This window comes from Squalius cephalus (assembly GCF_949319135.1).
Source record: "Squalius cephalus genome assembly, chromosome: 17".
NCBI classification, from domain to species: domain Eukaryota; kingdom Metazoa; phylum Chordata; class Actinopteri; order Cypriniformes; family Leuciscidae; genus Squalius; species Squalius cephalus.
In genome coordinates this window covers 12,265,231-12,276,752 of record NC_137138.1, presented here as the reverse complement: position 1 = coordinate 12,276,752, position 11,522 = coordinate 12,265,231, and the positions used below count along the sequence as shown (strand labels likewise).

General features: G+C 36.4%; 2 protein-coding genes across 4 annotated transcripts in view; both read right to left on the bottom strand.

Annotated features, from left to right (window-relative positions):
* Window positions 1–1,667: 1,667 nt before the first annotated feature.
* On the bottom strand, window positions 1,668–3,853 carry gnrh2 (gonadotropin-releasing hormone 2). Of its 2 annotated transcripts, XM_079847900.1 has the most exons (4): window positions 3,625–3,853; window positions 3,230–3,369; window positions 1,902–1,985; window positions 1,668–1,779 (listed from the first exon to the last, which is right to left on the bottom strand). In XM_079847900.1, exons 2-4 carry the CDS (start codon window positions 3,365–3,367, stop codon window positions 1,741–1,743), a joined length of 261 nt encoding a protein of 86 aa, XP_079704026.1. In that variant the 5' UTR covers window positions 3,368–3,369; window positions 3,625–3,853; the 3' UTR covers window positions 1,668–1,740. The 2 variants fall into 2 exon arrangements, with proteins under 2 accessions (XP_079704026.1, XP_079704027.1); XM_079847901.1 differs by lacking the exon at window positions 3,625–3,853 and having other exon boundaries at window positions 3,230–3,393.
* A 4,917-nt stretch (window positions 3,854–8,770) lies between these two features.
* The window catches only part of ptpra (protein tyrosine phosphatase receptor type A), a 32,980-nt gene continuing 30,228 nt past the window's right edge, over window positions 8,771–11,522 (bottom strand). For both annotated transcript variants that reach the window (XM_079898676.1, XM_079898675.1), the window contains one exon: window positions 8,771–11,362. In XM_079898676.1, coding sequence (XP_079754802.1) covers window positions 11,288–11,362 — 75 coding nt within the window. In that variant the 3' untranslated portion in view covers window positions 8,771–11,287. The remainder of the gene's footprint in view (window positions 11,363–11,522) is intronic.

The window sequence follows — 11,522 nt, the reverse complement described above, 5'->3', positions numbered from 1 at the left end:
ACAATGTAGTTGGATTTGTTAAACCCAGAGGAAGTGCAACATGTTGTGGGCCAAATGGTGGAAATAATATCAATTTACATAATAAATAGTAAGGGAAGTAAATACTGTGACTATATTTGACCAACTTCATCCTCATTGTTAATAGTTGTGTTTTTATTGAGGACACACACACACACACTCCATATATATGATTATATATGATTTTTATAATCTCTGTATGGGTTCACACACACACAGGGACCAAGATCAAAGATAAAAAATGTCAAGTATTCGGGTATACCTGAACCACACACACACGAAATGCTGTTCCATTTTCGAAGTTTGTGTATACATGACACGTGGGCTTGCCACAGTGACTTCCTGTTAATTTCAGTTTTCAGTCAGTCACATAAGCCAAGTTTGTATTACGAAAACAATCCCTGATGGCATAGGCTAGTTGTTAATGAATAAATAATGGTGCATATTTTCTGTATGTCTGTCTGCTGATCTTTACTCCTTTGGGGAATGTCATCAGTTACTGAATCATTGATTGGTGAACCCGCTAAACAAACAAAATGATTTATGTACAGTACACTTAATATGACAACCTCACATGTATGAATACAATATCTTTGTCCAAATCATGTTCAATGCTGATTTTTGTGAATGTGGGGCTTGCATGTCACAAACTACTGTGTGTGTTTGTATGAGAGAGAGAGAAATCCACTGATCCAGACAAGTTCCCCTTTAGAGCCGAAGAAGGTTATCAAGTCAAAATCAAGCATCATGTCCTCTCTCTCTCTCTCTCTCTCTCTCTCTCTCTCTCTCTCTCTCTCTCTCTCTCTCTCTCTCTCTCTCTCGCCTGCAAATCTTCTCTATCTCCTCATACCAGGGTCAAGAGATGTGTTTATTTAGAAATCACGAGTTATTTTGTCTTGGTCATTTCCTTTCTACTGTAAAACCTGATTGCAAGATGGTATTTGAGTGGGATGTGTACATTCATAATGTACCAAAAGAGCCATCAACTGGTCTTGCATTTTCATTTGACAGCACATGCTTTATTACATAATTATCATATTGGCTTACATGACATTGATTTTAGTTTTAACAAGAATGTCAATATTAACTTGATTATTCGTGGGCCTTATACATTTTGATAAGTATATCCATTTACGCCATCTGGTGGCTAAATAATAATACTGCCGATATATATATATATATATATATATATATATATATACACTTTAACTTGTTATGTATTTATATATAATATAATATATTACATTATGTATATTTAATATACAAACATATTTTAAAATATAATAAAATAAAACATATATTAATTTGCAAACTCTAATAAACATTATTTCCCTAAATAAATAAAGATGTTTGCCACTTTTTTTGCAGTTGATACCAGTTATTTTTTGATATATAAAACACAACATACACATACACAGTTGTTTAGAAACAATTTCTCTCTTGTCTTGTGCAAATTCTGTGAGCGTACCTAGAACTAATACAAAAAAGACACTGAACAATTCAAACAAAATACCAAAATAAAGCCTTTATTGTAGGAACTGCTGCAAATGGTTACACAATGCTGGCAGTAGGTTTACTCACAAACAGAACAAAATGTAGAACATAAAAAATAAATGGAAAAAAAAAATCACAGAAAAAAAAATGTTTGGATGTAAATGCAGGTCTAATGTGTTTGCTGGAAAGCTTGTTTCTTTGGACAAGGGCTGATGAGTCATCTTGGTGTCACTTTCTCTTTTGGAAATCCCGTATGAGGGCATCCAGCTGTTAAAGCCATTGAAACAAGTTAGTCATGTCTTAGAGAAATACTCAATATATTCTGTAATGTCTAGCGTATGCAAAAATATATATAAAAAATCAAGCCAAAACTAGAGCTGTATACCCACCAGTATTGTCTTCAGAATGTTTCTTCCCTGAGGTCTCAGGTAGCTGCATTTTCCTGCCTCACAGAGTTTAATTTCCCCTGAAACCTGATTTAAAGTAAAATAGAAGGCAATGTGATGGCTTAAAGTTCATCAAAATATGTCTTTCCTTAAACAAAGGCTAAGCTTCCACACAAACTCTCAATCCCATCAGGGTTAGAAACGTGACACTAAAATAATGCAATAAACATTCATTGGTAACACTTTACAATAAGGTTTCATTAGTTAACTTATTATGAACTAATAATGAACTGCACATGTACAGCATTTATTAATCTTTGTTCATGTTAATTTCAACATTTACTAATACATTATTAAAAATTATTTGTTAACAATGGTTAATGCACTGTGAACTAGCACGAACAAACAATGAACAGCTGTATTTTTATTAACTAACATTAACAAAGATGAACAATACAGTAACAAATATTGCTCATGGTTAGGTCATGTTAATACATCAATTTATGTTAACAAATAAAACCTTATTGTAAATTGTTACCCATTAATTAACAATGTAGTAATAAGAATAAACATACACCTAAAAGTTTGAGGTCAATAAGATTTTTTTTTTTCTTGAAATAAATTAATACTTTTATTCAGCAAGGATGCTTTAAATTCCTCAAAAGTGACAGTGACAACATTTATAATGTTACCAGCATTTTCTGTCAAATAAATGCTGTTCTTTTGAACTTTATATTCATTAAAGTATTAGGGCTAGAAAAAGAATATTAGGCATCATAACCATTTTTAACATTGATAATACAAAATGTGTCTTGAGCAGCAAATTATTAGAATGATTTCTGGAGAATCATGTGACACTGGCGACTGAAGACAGATGCGAATCACAGAAATAAACGGCATATTAAAATGTTAAAATGGAAAAAACATTATTTTACTTGTAATAATGTTTCACGATATTACTGTTTTTTCCCAGTATTTTTCAATCAAATAAATCATAATACATAAGAGACTTATTTAAACATTACAGAATCATAACCAATTCACTGTAAAAAATAAATGTTGATTAAAAAAATAAATTATATAGATCTACTTTTTTACTTAAAAAAAAAAAAAGTACAATAAATTACTTAAAATAAAAAAAAAATTATAATAATTTTTTTAAAATCTAACTCCTCACAGTATATGAAAAAAGCAACTTACCACATGATAACAAATCAGTCAACTAATGGTTTTTCATTAGAAATGATGAAGAATTTTACATTGTGTGCCACATCACAACAAGACCATGCTTTTCTAACTTTCTTGTACTTTCTTTAGTAATATTCACACACCTCTGATGTATCGTAAATGTCTATCTCTCGCTTTCCTCCAGGGTACCAGCCATGAGACCAGTGCTGAGAGCTGGCAAACTGGGCACTTAGACACAGCAACATCCCCATCAGCACAAGCAGCCTGCAGATGTGCACCATAACTGAGGGAAGAGGACAGGTTTATCACACAAAAAGAGTGAGCAATGACTGCACTGACACATTTAACCAGGTCTAGTTAATCAGGTCTAGGTTTATCAGCCTAATAACTTAAGGGAAAAAACTGACTGAAAAGCTCTAGACAACATGATGATGATCATGTTTAAAAGACAACAAAGCACAATGGATTACTCCGAATTACTGTCAATACATCAATAACAACCAAATCACAACTAAACAAATTTAAACACTGTTCTTACCTTTTATCTATTGGCACGTCTTCTCTTGAAGTGTCTTCTCTAGTAGTTCCTCTACTGTGAAGTCCTGGTCTTGGTGAACCTGATATGATCTGCTTTCCCTCAAGTGAATGGTTCTGTTCAATCACAGAGCTTCTGAGATGCGCCTGCAACTCATTCTCTGGAGTCTTCCTCCTCCTCTTCCTCACAATTTATGTTCCAGACCAGATCTCCCCTCCCTGTCTAAAAACACACTCACGCACACTCTGACCTCCTCAAACACTTTGCTCATTGTGGTTCCATTGGGAGGAGAGCATGTGGAAGATGAGCACAATGCCAATTATCATCTTCAAACACTGTTGACCCCAGCGTCCCCTATCTCACAAAAAAAAAAAAAAAAAAATACACACGTCAATGTACACATGAGTTACGCCCAGAAACATTATGCAACTACATCACACCTGCATAAATTTGAAGCTATCCAGCAGCTATAAAAAAAAGTGTCACGACCAAGTGTGCAGAAGTGCTAATTAAAGAAAAGAGGAAAAATGTCAAAGCACTAGGGAAATTATTCTATTTGTTTTATATTTTTTATTTATCGAATTACTGTATATTAGGCTATTGTATATTAATTTAGGATTTCATTTTAAAAAATTGACTCTTCATTTTATTTAATATACTTATTTATTTATTATACACAATACTAATATACTATATATATATATATATATATATATATAAAGAGTTCAGATGCAAAAGCCTCTAAGTGCCATCTGAAATTTTCTTCTAGAATGATCATTTTTATAAAGCTTGTATATTTAAGTTCAGTTATTTCACTTAAATGGCAATGTAAATTACCTATTAATTGTCATTTAAGTGAAATATATATATATATATACAAGCTTTATAAAAATTATCATTCTAGAAGAAAATTTCAGATGGCACTTAGAGGCTTTTGCATCTGAACTCTTCATATATATATATATATGAAAAGAAAAAAGTTTGGGGTCGGTAAGATTTTTGAATTTGTCTCTTATGACCAAACCTGCATTGAATTGTTCAAAAATAAAAATTGAAATAATATGAATTTAATTTATTTCTGTGATGGCAAAGCTGAATTTTCAGCATCATTACTCCAGTCTTCAGTGTCACATGATCCTTCAGAAATCATTGCATGCTGATTTGGTGCTCAGTAAACATTATTTAGATTGATTATTATCAATGTTGAAAGCAATTGAAATCATGATACATGTTTTTCCATGTCATTTTATACGTCTTTACTGTGTTTTGATCAATTGAATACATCCTTAATAAATAAAGTTTTAGTTTCTGACAAAAACAAATAACAAAACAACTATAACAATTTATCTTATTGACAACACATTTTTTTAACAGTATCTAGCAAAAGAGGCTATTCTCTGAGGTCATCTTTTAAGACATGGTACATTTTTAAGACATTAATTGTGCCATCAGCTGTCTAAATTTGATCATTGTAGATATTTATTGTACATGCATAAAATATTCAGTGAATTACTGTGTGTAATTCTGTGTAGTTTTCTGTGCGCTGTGTGTAGTCTAGTTTCCGTTGCCAGGTAAATATTTCAACAATTCCTCGATTTCTGAATTGTTGTTATTATACAGTGGGGAGAACAAGTATTTGATACACTGATGATTTTGCAGGTTTTCCTACTTACAAAGCATGTAGAGGTCTGTAATTTTTTATCATAGGTACACTTCAACTGTGAGAGACTGAATCTAAAATAAAAATCCAGAAAATCACATTGTATGATTTTTAAATAATTAATTTGCATTTTATTGCATGACATAAGTATTTGATCACCTACCAACCAGTAAGGATTCCGGCTCTCACAGACCTGTTAGTTTTTCTTTAAGAAGCCCTCCTGTTCTCCACTCATTACCTGTATTAACTGCACCTGTTTGAACTCATTACCTGTATAAAAGACACCTGTCCACACACTCAATCAAACAGACTCCAACCTCTCCACAATGGTCAAGACCAGAGAGCTGTGTAAGGACATCAGGGATAAAATTGTAGACCTGCACAAGGCTGGGATGGGCTACAGGACAATAGGCAAGCAGCTTGGTGAGAAGGCAACAACTGTTGGCGCAATTATTAGAAAATGGAAGAAGTTCAAGATGACGGTCAATCTCCCTCGGTCTGGGGCACCATGCAAGATCTCACCTCGTGGGGCATCGATGATCATGAGGAAGGTGAGGGATCAGCCCAGAACTACACAGCAGGACCTGGTCAATGACCTGAAGAGAGCTGGGACCACAGTCTCAGAGAAAACCATTAGTAACACACTACGCCATCATGGATTAAAATCCTGCAGCGCACGCAAGGTCCCCCTGCTCAAGCCAGCGCATGTCCAGGCCCGTCTGAAGTTTGCTAATGACCATCTGGATGATCCAGAAGAAGAATGGGAGAAGGTCATGTGGTCTGATGAGACAAAAATAGAGCTCTTTGGTCTAAACTCCACTCGCCGTGTTTGGAGGAAGAAGAAGGATGAGTACAACCCCAAGAACACCATCCCAACCGTGAAGCATGGAGGTGAAAACATCATTCTTTGGGAATGCTTTTCTGCAAAGGGGACAGGACGACTGCACCGTATTGAGGGGAGGATGGATGGGGCCATGTATCGCGAGATCTTGGCCAACAACCTCCTTCCCTCAGTTAGAGCATTGAAGATGGGTCGTGGCTGGGTCTTCCAGCATGACAACGACCCGAAACACACAGCCAGGGCAACTAAGGAGTGGCTCCGTAAGAAGCATCTCAAGGTCCTGGAGTGGCCTAGCCAGTCTCCAGACCTGAGCCCAATAGAATATCTTTGGAGGGAGCTGAAAGTCTGTATTGCCCAGCGACAGCCCCGAAACCTGAAGGATCTGGAGAAGGGCTCAGGGCTCGCAAAATTTCAAAATCGCTGGTAGCCCTTCGGGCAGGTACTCTTCAGATTTTGGTAGCCCGAAATGAATTTTACTAGCCCAAATAAAAAGACAATTTTTAATGTAGAAAATTGGTTAGGAGTCAAAACATGAATCAAAAACTTTTTCAAAACACAAATATCAACAATTGGATATAAAATAATCAAATTAGAATCATCAATACACATATGCATCTGGTTCTAACTGAACTGAAATTTGTGTGACCAGTATGAACATGAATCAGTCTGTGTCGGTGGCTCAGCCCCCAATGAGGGTATGATAAAAAAAAAAAAAGGTAACACTTTAGTTTAGGGTCTAATGCTCACTATTATAGTTTCATTAACATGCAGATGGCAGGGTTTTATCATCACTGAGGTCCCGAATGTGAGGTAGGCTAGTTAGGGGGGTTCAGGGAAAATTTTGCTTTCTCTGATCTACATATGTGCATTTTAAGATGTTTTAAAGGCCAAAAAAATTGGATAACAATAGCTTTAAAACCATGTCACGCAGCTGATTATTTTTCTCTCCTCATCAGCATCGCACTCTTTTTCTCTTTGTTTTTCTCTTGCTCTGTCTCTTCCCCTCCTAAAGCTGAGCTTTGACTGATATAGGCTTTTCATTTTTGTCTGTCAGTGAAGAAATCACTGAATTCTGTTTTAATTTAATGTTACTTTAGATAAGTGTATGTGGGAAACCACGGCGACTGGCGATGTTGGTCGACTTATATCTGTAGTGGCCATACCTCTGCCTGAAGTAAACGTTACTTTAAATTCAAGTGTATACAAAAACCATGGGGGCTACAAAAGTATCTTAGATTGTGTAAGTGTGAATGCGACCAACTCAGGTATATAGCCAATTACCTCTGTTTAGTGACCGAAAACTGACAAGCTTGTGATTGTGAGACCCGTGTTAAACAGAAGACGTGAGGACCTCTGAGCGACATAGTTTCCTAATATGAACGGGTAAAATATACTTAAAGAGTTTAAACTTAAACATTCGCTTACATTTAATGATTCACAGATATCATTAAAACCTTTTCATTTATGAAGTCATATGAAATAACAAGGTAATACATATGAGAAAATGAATTTAATTTAATCTTGTTGTGTTGCGTGAAAGGAAAGACAGTAACGCGCAGAGACCTTCACTCGTTCTATCAGAAACCGGCATTGGACCGATTTAGACGGGCTTACAAAGTGGTGACCCCGACGTCAAACATTCTGGATGAGCATGTTTCATTAAACGAGTCAATGTCTAGCTAATTTCCTCTAAGCTGTAAAAAGTGGCCACCGTGACCTCACATCCGTCGTTTGTGACCCCTGACCCTACACTGGCCCAGAGGGAAAAACACTGTGCAAACACTCCAGCCAGACCGCAGTGTTAATTACAGAGGAGGTCTCCTTCGAGGTGATCAGAGCAGAGAATGTGACGGACGCCGTACGACTGACTCATCACAGAGTTTCAAGTTCTGATTGAGTTCCTGTCAAACAATGTTTAAACACGCACAGGGGTCTGCTCGGATAATCCATCCACATCCCAGGTTTGACACCAGGTCTTAAGGGTCAGGAAGGATGGAAGACAAGGTGACACAAGGTGACGTGACTCACTCCCTGAATTTACCCCTCAGGGATCAAATATGTCTTTCCATGCTCAGAGATTCAAGATATTACAAATGCAGTTTATAAGAGATACATATATACCAATTCAAAGATTGAAAAACATTCTTCTTAATATCGATGTTGAAAACAGTTGTGTTGCTTAATATATTAGTGTAAACAGTGATAACTTTCAATTCATCAAAGAATGCAATTTTGTGAATATGTAAAACATTTTACTGTCACTGTAGATCAATTTAACGTGTCCTTTCTGAATAACAAAATGATATATATATATATATATATATGTGTGTGTGTTAAATCTCGCTGACCTTAAACTTTTGAATGGTAGATATTCAGAAATGGCAACTATACATTTCTAAAGTTTTGGAGATACACACAGCAGATAAAATCTCAAGCACTTTTATTAGGTTTGAACAGTATCTTGTTTAGAAAGGCCGTTTGGCATTATATAATTATATATAATTTGCATCATATATATAATTATATATACATATATATTCAAATTTAACAAAACACTAGAAAAAAAGATGCAAATTAAAAAATAAGCTCGTAAGACAATAATAATACCGAATTAAAAGCGGGGGGAAAAAACATCTAATACATTTCAAAATGGTCCCAGTACAGTTTAATATACAAGTATCTTAAAAAAAAATGAGAAAGATAAAAATAAAATAAAGGCAACAGATAGGAATGAATTATAAATAACCTTACATTATGTACAGAGGGGTGCATAAAGAGGAAAGAAAAATCAGAAAGGGGAACGTTTTAGGATTCATGGAACGTAAACAGGCTGTGGTTTAAATTTTAGAATTGATCCAATCGAAGACACAAAAGGTTCAGATAAAATCCTCAAAATGGGGTTTTTGGAGAGCAGAATCCTTTATTTTTCAGTCGTTCTCCTCAATCTTTCATTCTCTTATCTGAGCAGGCCGTTTCAATGTCACATTCAACAGGAGAATGAAGTGAGCCTCCAGACACGTGGCTTCCCTTCTCGACCAGAAGATCTAGATTGCTCTCCATACATTAAGAGCTTAAGTTTTGAGGGATTTCAACCTGAAGTCTGGAGCTTCCTCCAGGAGGAAAAAAAATAAATGCATGAAAATCTGACACACCAAAAACACAGAAAAGCAACCAACCAGTAACAGTTTGGTTTCCATTACAGATTATCATACGCCATATGGGCCACAATGTCCGTCTGTGAGACTGGGAGAACACGGGCTACAAAAGAGCTGGCGGGAATATGCTTGAAGCTACAGGAACGTGATGAGGCACTTTCCCACCTCTGAAGAAGGATCCTGCCCCTGAGAGGCTGCTATTGGCACAGTGTCTCATGTGGAAAAGGTTAGTGTGACTTTAAGCAAAAACGCAACAGTCGACTCACACAATATTCAAGCAAATCCATCAGCATTTCATGGAATATCAAGCCCGTAAGAAGCTGTACTAGAGATCCATAATTCTTTAATCCGTAACATTGTGGATCCTTTGGGGATTTCCATCGAGATCCTTGTTAATATGGAATGACTGATGGGCGTGTGATTTAGAGCGACACCCATTGGGTTTACATACATTTAGGAGCTAAAACATACATTTCATATAACTTATGTTTCCTGACACAAGGAAGTGTGGAACGAGGACTTAACCTACATAAAACATTCGCTGGAAAATAACTTTCTTACCACTGACAATCAGCTTTACACGTTCAGCTTTAATCACATAACTAGTTCAAATGACCTAAATGTAAAAGACAATCATCCTACACTGACCTTACCATCTACCTGTTCTTTTTGCAAGAAGTTAAAATTACTCTACGGACTGAAAGCAACGTGTATCGATCTAACTGGCTCAGTGGAGCAGGAAAGGGCTCATTGACTTCTGCACAACGACCGAAGTCCTTTACATGGGCAGGAACAGATGATCAGGTGATCATGTGTCATTTTTTTCTAGAACTTTCTGGATTAAATTTGCACCAGTACCTTGCAAGCAGACGGCCCGGCGGGATCATTTAACTTTGAAAGAAGGAAAAGGTAACTGCCTGTACATTACGAACCCTTATTGTCAAGTACAGTTGTTAAGGCCAATCAACAGACATCCAGGCAAGTAAACGCATCACTTCCTGGGTTACAATCGCAAACACAGAAGGTGCTTTTAGAAAAGAGGATGGGGGGGTTATTGAATAAAACTTCAAGGCAAAGTAGGGACAAAAATGATGTGAAGAGTCCGTTAAGCTGTATTTCCTCTGATCTAAAAACTAAGGGTTTAGTTTTATCTGTCTTTTTAAGTTTACGTTATCTTCCTCTACAAGGCAGAACACAAGTCGGGTCTGGCACGCAAAATTAACAAAATTGACACCACAAAGACACACTTGACAGTCTAAACATCTTACAATTCTAAGGGATGCCTTAGACACGCCCCCAAAAAAGGTTCCTGTTAAACACTCAAAATGTTATCCGTCACTCCAGTGAACCCAATCAAAAAGCACAGTGAAGTATTTTCTGCGAACGCATGCGTTTACACTGGCTCCGCGATTGGTTGATTTTGCCGCATTGTGCGTTACGTAGCTACAAGCAACAGCAAAGTGGGATTGAGCTGCCATTCAAATCGCTTTCAGTCACTCAACTGCAGAGAAAGAAGGAATTTTCTTGTAAAAACACCCAGTGGAAAAAAAAAGCACCCTCATCTTGCTACCGCTCTTTCGCGTCTGTCTCTATAGCGCCATCTTAAAATATTCATGTATGCATTTATATACCAGTAAACTATATTAAGGTCACTCTAAAAACCGCAACAAAACGGCTTCTAAAACCAAAAACAGACAAACAAAACAAAACCAAAAAAAAAAAAAAAAATACAGGAGCATATTTACACTGAGAGAAATGGGTAAGGGCCTTATTAACAAGAGCAATATTACAAAATATTCAAGAAGGCATCTCTAATGGTGTTTTCTTTGTTTTTTGTTTTTCTTTCCAACTTCGGCAGCCAACGTGTTCTCGTGCTTGCCGGCCAAAGGATTTTTTGATTCCCTTTTGCTTTGCGCTGGCAGTACGTCTCATTGAGCTGTTTACGTGAAAGTGTGGACGTGAGTGCATGACTGGGAAAGTCTGTCCGATTTTCTGCAGGTGGACGTGGCTTTACTTAAAGTTGGCGTAGTCAGAGAAGGCATCAATGTATTCCTGGACCACTTTGTAGCAGAACTCATACTGCTCCTGTGGGGAAAAGCAGGGAAACATGAGTTGAGAGGGACTTGAGATGTTTGGATTAAAGAATTGGAAGCAAAACCAGACAAAAAAAAAGGGGTGTAGGAACTATCTAAAAAAAACATCAGCATAGACCATGAATATTAATTAGGTGCTGTAATATTAGACC

Bases quoted from the DNA above. Each gene is read 5' to 3' on its own strand.
- gnrh2 (XM_079847900.1), bottom strand. From the start codon at position 3,367: ATGGTGCACATCTGCAGGCTGCTTGTGCTGATGGGGATGTTGCTGTGT. The intron at 1,986-3,229 runs GTGTGTGAATAT...ACTTTAAATCAG, and splicing joins ACATTTACGATACATCAGAG to GTTTCAGGGGAAATTAAACT. The intron at 1,780-1,901 runs GTGGGTATACAG...TGGCTTTAACAG, and splicing joins ACATTCTGAAGACAATACTG to CTGGATGCCCTCATACGGGA.